The sequence below is a fragment of the Ursus arctos genome, unplaced genomic scaffold (assembly GCF_023065955.2).
Source record: "Ursus arctos isolate Adak ecotype North America unplaced genomic scaffold, UrsArc2.0 scaffold_22, whole genome shotgun sequence".
Classification (NCBI taxonomy): domain Eukaryota; kingdom Metazoa; phylum Chordata; class Mammalia; order Carnivora; family Ursidae; genus Ursus; species Ursus arctos.
In genome coordinates, this window is record NW_026622897.1 from 40,853,582 (window position 1) to 40,872,703 (window position 19,122).

The 19,122-nt window shown below is 39.0% G+C and overlaps 1 protein-coding gene across 3 annotated transcripts in view; it reads left to right on the top strand.

Moving 5' to 3' along the window:
• Positions 1-3,845: 3,845 nt before the first annotated feature.
• Positions 3,846-19,122, top strand: part of GRM5 (glutamate metabotropic receptor 5) — a 502,219-nt gene continuing 486,942 nt past the window's right edge. For all 3 annotated transcript variants that reach the window (XM_048217498.1, XM_048217499.1, XM_048217500.1), the window contains exon 1: positions 3,846-4,506. In XM_048217498.1, the coding sequence (XP_048073455.1) occupies positions 3,846-4,506 (661 nt within the window). The remainder of the gene's footprint in view (positions 4,507-19,122) is intronic.

A 19,122-nucleotide genomic window follows, 5' to 3' on the forward strand; every position in this document is an offset into this window, starting at 1 on the left:
TTCATTCATTCATTCATTCATTCATTCATTCATTTATGTTTAGTTGGCACACAATGTACATTAGTTTCAGGTGTATGATACAGTGATTCCATACCTTTATATGCTATGCTATGAATGACTGGCCAGTTTTTAACTTATCAAAACCAATTACATCATTTGTAAAATAGATATAATAAAATAATACTTACATCTCAAGGTTGTTATAAGGATTATTGCCACACACATGCTGCACACAGACACATCCACACACAGACACTCAATGCACACAGAAAATAATATTTTTGGGAGAACAGGATATATTTTATTTTTTGCAACATGAAAGCCCTATGTGTGTCTGTGAATATAAATTGCTCAGGACTTTCTCTTTTGGTTCCTCTTATATCACATGTTCTTATGTTCTCTCCTTACTTATGACTTGCCTTTGTTTCCTTCTCTGGCTTTTCCACAATCTGACCTCTCTGTGGGGCTTACTTCTCAGCTCCACCTTTTCTTTATTTATACTTGCTTTCCAGGTGATTATATTCATTGCAAAGATTTTATGTCTTGGTGACCCTCAGTTGACATCTCTAACCCAGATCACTCGTCTTGGTCCAGCCTTATATAGCCACCCTCCTGTTTGGCACCTGCACCTAGGTGCTTTACAAGTATCTCACATTTAACATGTTCAGGAGAAAATTACTCAGTTTTTCTCCGCCTCCATCTGTTTCTGTACCAGTCCATCCCATATATTTTAATAGTAAAATACACTTGTTTTTAGACTCAAAACCTAGGAGTAGACCTTAATTTTTCTCTACCTTATAACCCACATCCAGTCCATCACAAGTCCAGTTGATTCTACTTGCAAAATATATCTGATTGTGTCCACTTCTTTCTATATCTGCTGTCCCCAATAATAGTGAAGCCACTGTAATTCCTTACTTATTCAGGTCTCCTAATCAGATTTCTTCTGTCCATTATCCAGAACAATGAGCAGCTAGAACAATCTTTTGTAAGATTGAATTGTGCCAGTCGTTTGTTTATATCTCAATGGTTTTCTATTGCTCTTAACATACAAATTCCTTTTAATAGCTTACACGATCCTACATGGTCTGGCCCTTTCTTATTTTTGCAGCCTCATCTTGTACCACAGTTGCTCCCATTCTTTATGCTCTGGCCATACTTTTCACATGACTGCCTTCTTTCTTTTATCGTTCTTTGCATTTACCAGGCTCTAGCTAAAGTCACCTTTTATACTACTGATCTGTGAGCCCGATAGGAAGCATGTATCTATCACCTGTTCTCTCTTGAATACTTAATTTCGAGGACAGAGTCATGGCATAGGCATGCCATCAATATTTGTTAAATGAGTTAATGAACAAGTGCCTGGTGGATGATGGGTGTTCAATGAAAGATAATGATGGCAATTATCAATGTACATCATTGTGTTGATTCATTACATTAGGCTTGCCCACTCAAAAGTTAGTAGATATTTCTTGAATGAGTTAAAAAATTAATTTAGCTTATAAATGGAAGGCAATACTTCAGTGTTTTATGTGCGTGTGTGTGTGTTGACTATGTCTCAATATATAGGGCTTGCCGAATATAATTCTAACAAATAAAATTCATAGGAATATTTTAGTTTCACCATTTTTAAGCCACTTCTAGTCTCACTTATCACTTTGATGCTCTTATGTAATAAAAGTGAGTCCTGTTTTGTTATTGAGTTTGCTCAGTAACGTTCTGGATTTAACAAGACATTGTAATTTCTTTTACCATACGTATATGTATTTTTTTTTTTTTTTTTGGTCTGAAGTAGAATTCACATGTTCATGAGAATAAGCATTGGTCTCTACGTCTTTGGTCTAAGCAAGTGAAGGGAAATCTTGAGAATAGTCAGATAATTTCCCAAATGAAAGAGTTAATATCAGTCTTTGTTCCCTGCCCCCTGCCTACAGTGCCAACTTCTATACCAAAACTGATTTTTTTGCCCTAAATATTGCTAAACACCTAGTTATCCTGGAACATCTAGTTATTTGATAAGGTTTTTTATTTTAATGTTTGGCACTATGCAAGGCCGCCTTTCTCTGTTGCCATAAGAAACAGTAAAAGGCAGTGGTGGAAATGGTGGGAGCTGGGGAGTGATTAGAACTGTGATTCAGGTCATCTTCACTTGGTGTGTGGACTAGAATTTTTGCAGATCTGATGGGTTTTGAAAACCATTAGTATTCTTGAAGAAGCATCATACTTGTATAAATTCCTGAAGAAGCATCACCTGTCTTTGAAAGGTGCTGCTTAGGGAGTCAGTCACTTGAAAACAATTTGAGATCCTTGGCTCCAGAGAGGATAACGTACCAAATATGTCTCTTATACAATTATTTCAATAACCCAAATCACTAATTTGTCAGTTCCCTTTTACAAACTCTGCTAGAATTTGCTATAGGCAATTTGGGACAAATTTCCTTCTTCCTGGAAGTTTAAACTGAAATAGATGACTATATTCAACACTGTACTAAGTTTCTACTTGGAAGGATAGTTCTAAACATGCATCCTTCCAGCCCTTGGAGTCTTTGTGATATGGAATTTTTTTTTTTCTCCTGGACCAGAGATAGAGGACTGATTACTGTGAATTTTATTACAAGACTCTGCAATTACTCTGAAGACTCTGGAGGACTGAGTGGGTTGCCAGAGAATTTTCTGTCCTCACCACATAGCTACAAAATGCCCTTGGAAATATAATAACAGAAAAAGTCATGTCCTGAACGTATATAGTCCTATTCAATATACAAAACTTTTGCATAGTTGATATCTTATGTTGATTACCATAAGGGTAGCCTAGTACATATGATGGGACTTTTTGGATGAGAAAATTCTGGTACTGAGAGGTTGAATACTTTATTAATAATTCTTAATAGCAGAACTGGAGTTTGAACTGAAAGCTATTTTTGCCAAAAACTGGTGCCCATTTCACTTTGTTTTTCTACCTAGTTGGGGAACATTTTACTCTGCAATACCCCAACCCTCTTCCTTCTTTCCTGTAATTCATTTAGCTTGGAAATACCTACCTGGCCTCGTATGTCTTTGTTTTATATTATATGGAAACTGGACACAATACTTATTGGGAAGATTGTTCAGCTTGCCTTACATTGCATTTGAAGAGGGGTTATGTAGTCTTTATTTAAAAGTTACTTTATTTTTGTGATTGCATAGTTAATACATGATTAATGCTGAAAATTTGGAAAGAAAAAGTGTTTCTAAAACAAAAAGTACCATCACCCAGAGACAACTAGTGTTTTTTATTTTGGATTGCATACTCCCTAAAGTTTTCTGTTCATGCCATAGTTTTGTTTTTACGGTGCTTTCTCTTATCTCCACATAAGAGTATCATTTGGCCTACCACACATAAGATTTGCTTTTGTGTACTCCAAATGAACAAATGAAAAAAATACTGATTTATGTAAAGTAGGATCAAGAAGCTCTATCAGATTGCTTCATCAAATTACAAAATTACAAAAGAGACAAAGAAGAGTCTTAAAGATTTTTAGATTGCTTTTTCAAAAAGATTATATTCCTAATTTACATAATCAAAGTCTACTAATATAGACCATGAGAGTTTCTCAAACTAGTTGTACTTACGTTGCTAAATACCGATGCTATTTTTTTTTCAGGTTTTGAAGATCATGATCACGTGGATGCATCTAACTCAATGGTACGTGGGGACGTGGTGGTCCTTTAGAGAGCACATCTAAATTACTGGCTAATTCCTTGGTTTGCCACCCAACATAGGACGTTGTTTGATTCTATCTATCAGAACTCTCCTAAATTTTCCCCACGATGCTATCTTTATTAGCTTGAACTCCTTTCCTAAAATGGTCCTTCTGTTGATCCTGTCAGTTCTGCTTTTGAAAGAAGATGTCCGTGGGAGTGCACAATCCAGTGAGAGGAGGGTGGTGGCTCACATGCCGGGTGACATCATTATTGGAGCTCTCTTTTCTGTCCACCACCAGCCCACAGTGGACAAAGTTCATGAGAGGAAGTGTGGGGCAGTTCGTGAACAGTATGGCATTCAGAGAGTGGAGGCCATGCTGCATACTCTGGAAAGGATCAACTCAGACCCCACGCTCTTGCCCAACATCACACTGGGTTGTGAGATAAGGGATTCCTGCTGGCATTCAGCTGTGGCCCTAGAGCAGAGCATTGAGTTCATAAGGGACTCCCTCATTTCTTCAGAAGAAGAAGAAGGTTTGGTGCGCTGCGTGGATGGGTCTTCCTCTTCCTTCCGCTCTAAGAAGCCCATTGTAGGGGTCATTGGGCCTGGCTCCAGTTCCGTGGCAATTCAGGTCCAGAACTTGCTCCAGCTTTTCAACATACCTCAGATTGCTTACTCGGCAACAAGCATGGATCTGAGTGACAAGACTTTGTTCAAGTACTTCATGAGGGTTGTACCTTCAGATGCTCAGCAGGCACGGGCCATGGTGGACATAGTGAAGAGGTACAACTGGACCTATGTGTCAGCTGTACACACAGAAGGTAAGCATCCTTTACATCCGTTGATGTATGTCTTATTATACACTCAGCAGATTCCCAGTTACAATTTCAGGCTTTGGAAGACTAAAATATTCTTGATTATTTGGGATCTTGTGAGTTGCCTGGTTATACCAGTAATATAAGAAGAGGTCGAGTGGCAGATGTCTAGAGAAGCTTAGATTTAAGCTAATATGAATGTTTTTGTGGCCATCATTCAGTGAAGTGAAATTTTTTTTGTGTTATACATTATATTATCTGTACTTCTGCTATGATGATTATAGAGATTTTTAAGTTTTCTGAAATTCATTGAACACCTCATAATTTTCACATTTAAAGTTGCTCCAATTGCCTATTGTTTTTGATGAAGAAGGTACACATAAATGGAGGTAGGAACTGAAGGCAGTCGGTTCTGGTCCAGGTATACTGTAATAGAAAATCATCAGTTTAGTCTTACAACTATTTTTTTTTCAAAAGAGAGTATAGTTAAATCTGGAAGAAAGATATGTATGAATTAATATTACCCTTGTCTAGAACATACTCAGAGTGTAAGTTTTAACAAGTCAAAATTGTTTTGCTTTAAAATTTCTTGCTTCTTTATGCTCAAAGCAAAACAAGGAAGCAAAACATGACTGAGGTTTTTAAACAATAACACTATTAGTCCTTTTTATTGGTTGCGGTGCTTTGAAATGTTTTCATATACATAACTTATTAGTTCATGACTAAGGCTGTTTGGGATAGGTTTGGTTTGACTACCTTAAGTGACCCAAATGTGAGACTCACTAATTACACAACACTCTTTCTAGCACAACATATGCATATACTAAAGCCAGAAGGTACAAAATACTTTTTATAGTTCATGGAAGCATTGTGAGGATTAGTTAAGAATTCAAGAATCTTGCAATAACATTATCAATATGGTCCAAACAATCCAATCCTGTAAAATGTGGGGTTGAGTTATTTTTTTTTTGTTTTTTGTTTTTTTTGTTTGTTTGTTTGTTTTTTTAAATGATTTTTTATTATATTATGTTAGTCACCATATAGTACATCCCCGGTTTCCGATGTAAGGCTCGATGATTCATTAGTTGTGTATAACACCCAGTGCACCATGCAATACGTGCCCTCCTTACTACCCATCACCGGTCTATCCCATTCCCCCACCCCCCTCCCCTCTGAAGTCCTCAGTTTGTTTCTCATAGTCCATAGTCTCTCATGTTTCATTCCCCCTTCTGATTACCCCCCCTTTCTTTATCCCTTTCTTCCCCTACCGATCATCCTAGTTCTTATGTTCCATAGATGAGAGAAATCATATGATAGTTGTCTTTCTCTGCTTGACTTATTTCACTTAGCATTATCTCCTCCAGTGCTGTCCATGTTGTAGCAAATGTTGAGAACTCGTTCTTTCTGATAGCTGAGTAATATTCCATTGTATATATGGACCACAACTTCTTAATCCAGTCATCTGTTGAAGGGCATCTCGGCTCCTTCCATGATTTAGCTATTGTGGACATTGCTGCTATGAACATTGGGGTGCATATGGCCCTTCTCTTCACTACGTCTGTATCTTTGGGGTAAATACCCAGTAGTGCAATGGCTGGATCATAGGGTAGCTCAATTTTTAACTTTTTAAGGGACCTCCACACTGTTTTCCAGAGTGGCTGTACCAACTTGCATTCCCACCAACAATGTAGGAGGGATCCCCTTTCTCCACATCCTCTCCAACAATTGTTGTTTTTTGCCTTGTCTATTTTTGCCATTCTAACTGGCGTAAGGTGGTATCTCAGTGTGGTTTTGATTTGAATTTCCTTGATGGCTAATGATTTTGAACATTTTTTCATGTGTCTGTTAGCCATTTGTATGTCTTCATTGGAAAAGTGTCTGTTCATATCTTCTGCCCATTTTTTGATTTGTTTATTTGTTTCTCGTGTATTGAGTTTGAGAAGTTCTTTGTAGATCTTGGATACCAGTCCTTTATCTGTAGTGTCATTTGCAAATATATTCTCCCATTCCGTGGGCTGCCTCTTAGTTCTTCTGACTGTTTCCTTGGCTGTGCAGAAACTTTTAATCTTGATGAAGTCCCATAAGTTCATTTTATCTTTTGTTTCTCTTGCCTTTGGGGATGTGTCATGAAAAAGGTTGCTTTGGCCGATGTCGTAGAGGTTGTTGCCTATGTTCTCCTCTAGAATTTTGATGGATTCCTGTCTCACATCGAGGTCTTTCATCCATTTGGAGTTTATTTTTGTGTATGGTGTGAGATAGTGGTCAAGTTTCATTCTCTTGCATGTAGCTGTCCAATTTTCCCAGCACCATTTATTGAAGAGACTGTCTTTTTCCCACCGGATGTTTTTTCCTGCTTTATCAAATATTAGTTGCCCAAAGAGCCGAGGGTCCATTTCTGGGCTCTCTATTCTGTTCCATTGGTCTATGTGTCTGTTTTTGTGCCAGTACCATGCTGTCTTTGTGATCACAGCTTTGTAGTACAGCTCGAAATCCGGCATTGTGATGCCCCCAGCTTTGTTTTTCCTTTTCAACAGTTCCTTGGAGATTCGGGGCCTTTTCTGTTTCCATACAAATTTAAGGACTGTTTGTTCCAGTTCTTTGAAAAATGTCCTTGGTATTTTGATCGGGATAGCATTGAAAGTGTAGATTGCTCTGGGTAGCATGGACATTTTAACTATGTTAATTCTTCCGATCCATGAGCATGGAATATCTTTCCATCTTTTTATGTCTTCCTCAATGTCTTTCAAGAGTGATTTATAGTTTCTAGAATATAGGTCCTTTACGTCTCTGGTTAAGTTAATTCCAAGGTAACGTATGGTTTTTGGTGCTATTGTAAATGGGATGGATTCCCTAATTTCTCTTTCTTCGGTCTCGTTATTCGTGTATAGAAATGGAACTGATTTCTGAGCATTTATTTTGTATCCTGCCACGTTACTGAATTGCTCTATAACTTCTAATAGTTTGGGAGTGGCTTCTTTTGGGTTTTCCATATAGAGTATCATGTCATCTGCAAAGAGAGACATTTTGACTTCTTCTTTGCCAATTTGAATACCTTTGATCCCTTTTTGTCGTCTGATTGCTGTTGCAAGGACTTCTAGTACTATGTTGAATAATAGTGGCGAGAGTGGGCATCCTTGTCGAGTTCCTGATCTTAAGGGAAAGGCTTCCAGCTTTTCCCCATTGAGAATAATATTTGCAGTAGGCTTTTCATAGATGGCTTTTATGAGATTGAGAAATGTACCTTCTATTCCTACACTCTGAAGGGTTTTAATCAGGAAAGGATGCTGTATTTTGTCAAATGCTTTTTCGGCATCGATTGAGAGGATCATATGGTTCTTGAGTCTTTTCTTGTTGATATGATGTATCACGCTGATTGATTTGCGAATATTGAACCACGCTTGCATCCCAGGTATGAATCCCACTTGATCGTGATGGATAATCCTTTTAATGTGCTGTTGGATTCTATTAGCAAGTATCTTGTTGAGGATTTTGGCGTCCATATTCATTAGGGAAATCGGTCTGTAATTCTCCTTTTTGAGGGGGTCTTTGCCTGGTTTGGGGATCAAGGTAATATTGGCCTCATAGAATGAGTTTGGTAGCTTTCCTTCTGTTTCTATTTTTTGAAATAGCTTTAGGAGAATAGGTATTATTTCTTCTTTGAATGTTTGGTAGAATTCCCCAGGAAAACCGTCCGGGCCTGGAGTTTTGTTATTTGGAAGGTTGTTTATCACTGACTCAATCTCTTCATAATTAATTGGCCTGTTTAAGGAATCAATTTCTTCCGGTTTCAATCTTGGTAGTTTATAGGTTTCCAGGAAGAATTCCATCTCTTCCAGATTGCTTAGTTTATTGGCATATAGCTGTTGATAAAAATTTCTAATAATCCTTCCAATTTCAATGGTGCTCATCGTGACCTCTCCTTTTTCATTCATAATTTTAATAATCTGGGTCCTTTCTCTTTTCTTTTGGATAAGTCTTGCCAGTGGTCTGTCAATTTTATTGATTCTCTCAAAGAACCAGCTTCTAGTCCTGTTGATCTGCTCTACTGTACTTCTGGTTTCTGCTTGATTGATTTCAGCTCTAATTTTGGTCAACTGCTTCCTCGTGCGTGGATTAGGCCTGTCCCTCTGTTGCTGTTCCAGCTTCTTGAGGTGAGAATATAATAACTGCATTTTAGATTTTTCTATTCTTTTGAGTGAGGCTTGGATGGCTATGTATTTCCCCCTTAGGACCGCCTTTGCAGTATCCCATAGGTTTTGGACTGTTGTATTTTCATTCTTATTGGTCTCCATAAATTGTTTAATTTGATTTTTGATTTCCTGGTTTATCGAGTCATTCCTGAGCAGGATGGTTCTTAGTCTCCAAGTGTTTGAGTTTCTTCCAAATTTTCCTTGTGGTTGAGTTCCAATTTCAGAGCGTTGTGGTCTGAGAATATGCAGGGGATAATTTCAATCTTTTGGTATCGGTTGAGACCTGTTTTGTGTCCCAGAACATGTTCTATTCTTGAGAATGTTCCATGGGCATTAGAATAGAATGAGTATTCTTTGGTTCTGGGGTGTAGTGTTCTATATATATCTATGAGGTCCAACTCGTCGAGTATGGCATTCAAAGCCTTTGATTCTTTGCTTAGTTTTTGCCAGAGTGTTCTGTCTATTTCTGATAGTGGAGTGTTGAGGTCCCCTACTATTAATGTATTTTTATTTATATGTCTCTTTATTCTGGTTAAGAGTTGGCTTGTGTATCTTGCTGTTCCCCTGTTGGGGGCATATATATTTATAATTGTCATATCCACTTGTTGAATACTTCCCTTAAGAATAATATAGTGCCCTTCTGCATCTCTAACTATAGTCTGTAGTTTAAAATCCAATTTATCTGATATGAGAATTGCTACCCCAGCTTTCTTTTGAGGTCCATTTGCGTGAAAGATGGTACTCCATCCCCTTACTCTCAGTCTGAATGCATCTTTGGGTTTGAAATGAGTCTCTTGTAGACAGCAAATGGATGGGTCATTTCTTTTTATCCAATCTGCAACCCTGTGGCGTTTTATGGGATGGTTCAAACCATTTACATTAAGACCGATTACTGAGAAATATGATTTTAATGTTGCCATGTTGCCAGTAAAGTCTTTGTTTGTATTGGCTGTGACTTTCTGTTCTGTATCACTCTTGGGGCCTTTTTACTTTTATAGAACCCCCCGTAATATCTCCTGTAGGGCTGGTTTCGTGGTTACAAAATTGGTTAGTGACTGGCGATTCTGAAATGTCTTTATTTCTCCATCAATTCTGAATGACAGCCTTGCTGGATAAAGGATCCTTGGCTGCATGTTTTTCTCTGAAAGAGCTTTAAATATGCTCCCCCAACCCTTTCTCTCATTCCAGGTCTGTGTAGACAGGTCTGACGTAATTCTGATGCCTTTGCCTTGGTACGTGAGAAATTTCTTTGCCCTGGCCGCTTTCAATACTGTATCCTTGCATCTAATATTTGCGAATTGCACTATGACGTGACGTGGCATAGGCTTGTCATGGTTGAGCTTGGGAGGGGTCCTCTCTGCCTCTTGGACACGAATGTTTGTTTCCTTGCTAGATTAGGGAAGTTTTCAGCTACAATTTGTTCAAATATCTCTTCTAGACCTCTGTTTTTCTCCACCCCCTCGGGGATGCCGATGATTCTAACATTGGATCGTTTCATTGAGTCAGTAATCTCCCGTAACCTACATTCATGGGCGTGGATTTTTTTAAGACCATCTTCTATTTTCATTTTTTCCTCTATTAACCCATCCTCCAATTCACTAACCCGTTCCTCTGCTTCTGCGACCCTGGCCGTCAGAGCCTCTAGTTTTGCCTGCATTTGGCTCATAGAATTTTTAATTTCTGTCAGATTCGCTCTCATTTCTGTCCTTAGGGATTCTATATTCTCAGTAACCTTTTCGTTAATAGTTTTTTCAATTCTACTCATCATTTTGACCATTGTTACTCTGAATTCCATTTCTGATAATTTGGTTACATCCATATCCATTATTTCTGTGGCAGAGGCCACAGAATCACTGTCTTTTCTTTGCTGGGGGGGGGCTTCTCCTTCTTGTCATTCTGATGAAGAGAGGTTGCGGGGTTTCCAGAGCCCAAATTATTGACTGGGTCCCAGGCCGTGCCCCTTGTTTTATAGGGATCTTAGGGATGTGGGCTTCTTCTTTAAAGATTTTATTTATTTATTTATGTGGCAGCCAACCAGCGAGAGAGGGAACAGAAGCAGGGGAGTGGGAGAGGAAGAAGCAGGCTCCCAGCGGAGGAGCCCGATGAGGGACTCCTTTCCGGAACGCCGGGATCACGCCCTAAGCCGAAGGCAGGCGCTCAATGACTGCGCCACCCAGGCACCCGGGTTATGGGCTTCTTGATTTTTCAGCCTGCCTTCTGTGTTCTGGGGGAGGGGCCTGCCGCGCAGATACTCAGGCAGCCATGTATGGGTAGAGTCTCGGCGTCCCCTGCGAGGGGGGATGGGGATGGGCACTCCCTGAGCCGGTATTTCCAGGCTTTTGTTCTCTGGCGGCTTTCCCTGGCGGTTTGCTGTGCCTCTTCTGAGAGTCAGAGCAGCAGCGGCCGAATCTCAGCCTCTGTCACAGAACAGAGGGATTGCGGCCCGTTCTCTACTAATGTTCTGGCCACTTTCACTCTGTTACTGTTGGTGCTGCTCAACCCTGCAGCGCCCCGGGATGTGCGCCCCACACCCGGCGTCCCAGCCCTCACTTCCAGGGCCGCCGCGTCTCTGTCCTTTGTGTTTCTAATGCCGCCAGCCGCCAGCTGCCAGCCGCCCCGCGCGCGCTCCCCGATCTCCCGGTCTCAGTCTGGATCCAGTGACCGCACCGGGATTCCGGGGTTCCGCGAGATGCCTGGTGGCGCGCGCACCCGGCTCACGGTCTCAGTCTGCTGTTTTGCGGGTGCCGTCCGCGAGCCCCGCCCGCTCTCCCGTGCAAGTGGCTGCCGCTTCCCGGCTCCCGAACACGGCGGCTCCCTCCCCCTTCCGTTTATCTTCCGATATCTGTGCACAGTTTCATGGCTCCCCGCTTCGTACCTCAATACTCAGCGCTGGAGATGTTCATTTGTAGAGATCCAGATGCGTCTTCCTGCGTCTCAGGCTGGTTCCGTGGTTGTTTAGGCTGGTCTGGTACCTATCCAGCTCGACTTGGAGGACCGGCTGAAAACGGTGTCTCCTACTCCTCCGCCATCTTAACTCCTCCCCGGGGTTGAGTTATTCAACAATTTATGAAATGACCAGAGTGAGCCTACTTTGGAGGTTGGTAACCAATCACCAGTCAGATATAGCAAACTATTAATTATGAAGTGGCATAATATAGATTTCACTGTGGGCCCACTCATTAACGATGTTCAGAGCTGCACAAACAAAAATGGGCTTCCATACTGGATTGAGAATTTTATGCCTCTGGAAATTCTTACATATAAGTTTGTAATTTACTTATCGAGATGTTGGTATATGGAGATTTTGAGCAAGGGATAGATGATCGAGGAGACCTTGGATTTTTTCTAATGCTGAGATTTTCATTATAAAACCATATTTCACTTTAACCTCACAACAATCCAGTGATACAGGCAATCCAGGTATTTTATTCCCATTTTAAAATACACATGCTTTAAGAGTTTAAATGGTCCGTCCCATATATACCTAACAGTAATTTTAAAAGTAGGACTCCTAGTTACTGACTTCTAGCTTAGGGCCCTATTATAATTGAACAGAATTCAATGTAATCACACCTGAGGATATATTTATAGAATACATATTTATTAAGCACAAATACATGTAAGGACTTCTGATATCCTGTGAAGGGACAGCCCTCTGTTTTATATATCAATAAATAGCCTTAATGGGTATACAATCTGGCAAAGGACAGGAGGCATGCATTGATACTTACATAACGATTATTCATGATGACAAGAAGTTATAAATATGTCTTTAAAGTAAACAGAGAAAAAATCAAGTCCTATCCTGTGGTTATAGGCCCCATCTTCAAGATCTTCAAGAAGGTAATGGATTTTGAGTTGGATTTTGACAGGAAGAATACTGACAATTGGTGAAAACTAAGAAAGAATGGAGTTCCAGGAAAGGGCATGAGAAAATATGAGGTGGGAAAGTAAAAAAATGTTCTAAAATTCCAAGAATAAAGTTATGTTTTGGTTCGCTTCAAATCATAAGTTTCAGTAGGCACTTCCCTCTAGCTTTAGAAGAGTAAGTCTTGGTCTCTATGTAGGACAGGCCAATTCAAGATTGTGTTCTAAGTGAAACTCATCATCATGACCATTGGCTGTTACTAATTTACATTTATAACATAAATGTACACCAATAGTGATCTAATAAAATAAATTGATTTGTCCATATAAGTATTATTGCTTAGCTATTAAAATGAATGAGGCATTCTGTAGGCAATGAAATAATAATAATGAACTCCAAGATCATTTTTTAAGTGAAAAAAGCAAGGTGCAGTTTTGTGTATGGCATGTTATTTGTGTAAAATGGAGTTTATGTAAATCATTTGATTGATATTCAAAGAATTGCTCTCAGAGAAGACCAAAACAGGTAACAATTGCTCCTGCTGAGGAGGAAATAGAAGAGTTAGGGGATCAGGTAGAATGGGAGAGACTTACTTTTCTTGTATAACTTTCACATGCAAACATTTGAAGTTGTGTTTTATAAGCATAAGCCACCTATTGAAACATAACCATTAAAAGGAAACATTCTATTTGTGGGTAAAAAAAAAAAAATAAGCCAATAAAAATTCCATTGCCGAATCTAGGCAGATTTAATTATTTTGCCAAAAATAGGTCAATAGTAATTTTATTGCCAAAATACTGGCAAAATATTTGGATACCACTAGGATTCAGGAGAGAGCACACTTGAGTATGGACAAAGACAGGAAGAAATACTCTTTGGTTTATTTCTTTATGTGGTTTAGTCAGAAAGTATTTATATTGCTTTGATCCCAAGCAAGTATGTGGATAATGAGGTTATGTGGTATTATATCTTACAATTTATCTGTATAGAAGTGGTGTGGTAAGAAGTTTCAGAAGGTAAAAATCACATCTGGGATCAGAAAAGTGCTTGAGTGTAATGAAATAAAGCTCTGTTGGGTACTGTGGAAACTCCCCAAGATGATGCCTGGTTTTCTGTAGCCTGGCCCTTCAGAAAGCCCCTGTGGGATTTTCCATGAAATGGTAATACCAGTTCTTCCTTCAGCCTCTTTCTCTGGCTGGTTTGGGGTAACCCTCTCTAGCCCTAGATCTCTCAGCCCCAGTACCTCAAACTATTCCTATGTCCTTATAATTATCCACCTTTGCCCAGTTGATATTCCTCTTTTTTAAAGAGTGTTGAACTTTCCAAATGTTTTCCCAAGAGGCATTGATGTCTATGAAAAGATGTCCCATTTAAAAAATCCTTTATCCTCCCTCACCCCACAAATTGCTCATTTACTTTATACTTAAACATGATAGTGCTGTGTCACTCAGTCCTCCTGGCAGGATCACAAGGTGTTCCTTCAAGAAAGTGTTGCTGTCACAGAATTCCAGAAGAGAACACAAGGAGACTTGGGGTTTTGCTTCAATGTTAATCTCTTACATTTGCCATTTCCTTGATATGTGGTTTTTCTAGGCTACAAGACTGAGTATTTACTGTGGCTTGTTGTACCATGCAGAAATTCTGCCTAGGCCTTCTAGGCAAACCGATTAATAGTATGAAAGCAAAAAAAGAAAAAAAAAGATTTTTTTTAATGCAGTCCATACCAATTCTTCAACTGTGTGTAGGAAAGGAACAGAAATTATTCAGAAGAAGAAAAAAAAAACAGTCCTTTTGAAGGCGTCTATCGAGTCAGTACTCTCTCTGCTCTAAGGGGTCTTTTGCCTCAGCACTTTTGCAAACTTTGGTATGTGGGTCCATTTATGTCACAGGATCAGTAGTGCTTCCCTCTTTGGGGGTGTGGCAGACCAGCTGTTTTGATGACTTCCTTTGTTTTGTAACTTGATAGTTCCCTTCTACTCCCAAGAAGCACCAGCCTTATGACTGCTTTGGTTAATAAGATGTAGTGGAAGTGAGGACTTCCTTTCTTGTCTATCTGTCTTGGGACACTATCATCACCATGCAAAAGATGAGAGCACCCAGGTTTTTCAGATGAGGCCATCTTAGACCACTTGAACTCAACTATGTGAGAACACCCAATGAAGATCCAACACAGTTGCCTTCCTGACCCACCATTAATTGCAATCACACATAGAGACAGCTGAAACTATAATCATTACTCAGCTAACCATAAATTTATGAGCAATAATGAATACCTTCAAGACAGAGTCTAGTATAAACATACTCATTCCCATGCCTTTAACTGTCCTGTCTCCCAATTGGATACTACTACAACGTTTATACTTCAAAATCAAAACAAAATACATGTATTAAAATGAATTAATATCTTTATATTTACATGTGTAATAAAATATAATGTATTATTTTATAAATGTGAAGTAAGTGCTGTAGGCAAGAAGAAAAATTTAAAGTCTTTCATCCATACTCCCATGACTAAAGGTTCGATAATTCCCTTAAAGTGTTGATGCTTTAAGTAATAAGACACTTGCATGAATTTCATGGTTACATGCTTCCCCTTGATCCAGCTCTGTTTCATTGAGAAAAGTGGTTACAGATTGGATTTTATGTACAAAGTCATGTATATTATACTTTATGGATGACTTATGGGATTTTTATACTTCGCAATTTTTGCTGACTTTGAAACTCCACTGTACACAGGGCCTATGAGGGTGCCTAGCACATAATAGGTGTTCAAAGACTATTTGCTGAATGGATGAATTTGTGTTAGAATAGTATCTAACTCACTGTTTATGAATATATAGCATGTAGATAAATAACAGGTGCTTGTCATTTTTCAGTTTTGCTTCTTTATAAAAATGAGGTGCCAAGATGCTTCCCTTGATTAATTGTAAAATTCTATCCATACCCTACTCCATTTTTGTTTGCATTCACTCTTGATTTATTATTTCCATCTAATAATATAGGAATGTTAATTTGTTCTAGCCAAAAAACATGTCAGTGATGCTCTTGGGGAAAAATGTACCAATAAGTTGTACTGGTAAAATGACATCATTAGGAACATTGTCTTCAGTCTAACCTGTACGTTGCAATGTACCACTTTCAAGTTGTGATACGGTTTTCCATCAATTATTTTAACAGGTGATAACAATCAAGTTTTGCTTGAAAGATTTTCAATGTGATTCATAGTCTATATGCTTAGTTTAACTTCTAAAGAATGGGACCTCATTTTCCTGTCACATTTTTTTCTTTTTTTTAATAATAATATTTTTTATTATGTTAGTCACCATACAGTACATCCCTTGTTTTTGATGTAAAGTTCCATGATTCATTACTTGCATATAACACCCAGTGCACCATGCAATACATGCCCTCCTTAATACCCATCACCAGCCTATCCCATTCCCCCACCCCTGTCCCCTCTGAAGCCCTCAGTTTGTTTCCCAGAGTCCATACTCTCTCATGGTTCATTCCCCCTTCTGATTACCCCCCCTTTCTTTATCCCTTTCTTCTCCTACTGATCTTCCTACTTCTTATGTTCCATAAATGAGTGAAACCATATGATAATTGTCTTTCTGTGCTTGACTTATTTTGCTTAACATTATCTCCTCCAGTCCCGTTCATGTTACTGCAAATGTTGTGAAATTGTTCTTTCTGATGGCTGAGTAATATTCCATTGTATATATGCACCACATCTTCTTAATCCAGTCATCTGTTGAAGGGCATCTTGGCTCCTTCCACGATTTAGCTATTGTGGACAATGCCGCTATGAACATTGGGGTGCATATGGCCCTTCTCTTCACTACGTCTGTATCTTTGAGGTAAATACCCAGTAGTGCAATTGTTGGATCATAGGGTAGCTCAATTTTTAACTTTTTAAGGGACCTCCATACTGTTTTCGTGGCTGTACCAACTTGCATTCCCACCACCAATGTAAGGGGGATCCCCTTTCTCCACATCCTCTCCAACATTTGTTGTTTCCTGCCTTGTCAATTTTTGCCATTCTAACTGGCGTAAGGTGGTATCTCAGTGTGGTTTTGATTTGAATTTCCCTGATGACTAATGATTTTGAACATTTTTTCATGTGTCTGTTAGCCATTTGTATGTCTTCATTGGAAAAGTGTCTGTTCATATCTTCTGCCCATTTTTTGATTTGTCAAAAACCTCCCAAAAAACAAGAGTCCCAGGCCTGACGGATTCCCCAGGGAATTCTACCAAACATTCAAAGAAGACATAATACCTATTCTCCTAAAGCTGTTTCAAAAAATAGAAACAGAAGGAAAACTACCAAACTCATTCTATGAGGCCAGTATTACCTTGATCCCCAAACCAGGCAAAGACCCTATCAAAAAGGAGAATTATAGACTGATACCCCTGATGAATATGGATGTGAAAATCCTCTACAAGATCCTAGCTAATAGGATCCAACAGTACATTAAAAGGATTATCCATCATGACCAAGTGGGATTCATCCCTGTGATGAAATGGTGGTTCAACATTCACAAATCGATCAGTGTGATAGATCATATCAACAAGAAAAGAGTCAAGAACCATATGATCCTCTCAATTGATGCAGAGAAAGCATTTGACAAAATACAGCATCCTTTCCTGATTAAAACCCTTCAGAGTGTAGGGATAGAGGTTACATTCCTCAATCTCATAAAAACCATCTATGAAAAGCCTACAGTAAATATCATTCTCAATGGGGAAAAGCTGGAAGCCTTTTCCTTAAGATCAGGAACACGACAAGGATGCCCACTCTGGCCATTATTATTCAACATATTACTAGAACTCCTTGCAACAGCAATCAGACAACAAAAAGGGATAAAAGGTATCCAAACTGTCAAAGAAGAAGTCAAACTGTCTCTCTTCACAGATGACTTGATACTCTATATGGAAAACCCAAAAGACTGCACCCCTAAACTACTAGAAGTTATAGAGCAATTCAGTAATGTGGCAAGATACAAAATCAATGCTCAGAAATCAGTTGCATTTCTATACATGAACAATGAGACTGAAGAAAGAGAAATTAGGGAATCCATTCCATTTACAATAGCACCAAAAATCATATGTTATCTTGGAATTAACTTAACCAGAGACATAAAGGATCTATATTCTAGAACCTACAAATTACTCTTGAAAGACATTGAAGAAGACACAAAAAGATGGGAAAATATTCCATGCTCATGGATCGGAAGAATAAACATAGTTAAAATGTCTATGCTACCCAGAGCAATCTACACTTTCAATGCCATCCCGATCAAAATACCAATGACATTTTTCAAAGAACTGGAACAACCAACCCTTCAATTTGCGTGGAACCAGAAAAGGCCCTGAATTGCCAAGGAATTGTTGAAAAGGAAAAACAAAGCTGGGGGCATCACGTTGCCGGATTTCAAGCTATACTACAAAGCTGTGATCACAAAGACAGCATGGTACTGGCACGAAAACAGACACATAGACCAATAGAACAGAATAGAGAACCCAGAAATGGACTCTCGGCTCTTTGGGCAACTAATCTTTGACAAAGCAGGAAAAACATCCAGTGGAAAAAAGACAGTCTGTTCAATAAATGGTGCTGGGAACATTGGACAGCTATATGCAAATGAATGAAACTTGACCACTCTCTCACACCATACACAAAGATAAACTCCAAATGGATGAGAGACCTCAATGTGAGACAGGGATCCATCAAAATCCTAGAGGAGAACATAGGCAGCAACCTCTTTCACATTGGCCACAGCAACCTTTTTCATGACACATCTCCAAAGGCAAGAGAAACAAAAGATAAAATGAACTTGTGGGACTTCATCAAAATAAAAAGCTTCTGCACAGCCAAGGAAACAGTCCAAAAATCTAGGAGGCTGCTCACGGAATGGGAGAAGATATTTGCAAATGACACTACAGATAAAAGACTGGTATCCAAGATCTACAAAGAACTTCTCAAACTCAATACACATGAAACAAAGAAACATGTCACATTTTTTTCTATTAATTGTAATTATATCAAGACAACAATTTAATATGGAAAGATGAGAAATATCACTATGAGCCTTACTGATACTTTTTAAAAGGGTTTCATTTTGTTTCTCTAGGGGTTGAATAGTGTTGAGAGTTGAGGTGGATTTTGAGATGATCATGATAATAATTCAGACACAAACTATTGTTAACTTTGTAGAATGTTAATACTGGAAGCATCTTAAATGAGCACGTAGTTTGACACCTCTGCTACAGTTGGGGAACCAAAGACAGTAAGGACAAGTAATTTGGCCTTACTTGTACATAGTTACAGAGTTAGGTTTCGGAACTCAATATTCCTGTCCAGAAGTCCATTTCTACATCATTGATAGGTATAATTACTCAAGTTGTTGTTGTTGTTGTCGTCATCCTCCTCCTCCTCCTCCTCCTCCTCCTCCTCCTCCTCTTCCTCCTCCTCCTCCTCTCCTCCTCCTCTTTCCTCTCCCTCTCCGTCTCCCTCTCCTTCTTCTTTTGGTCTTAGTATTAGTTCTCCATTTCATTGCTCTATTC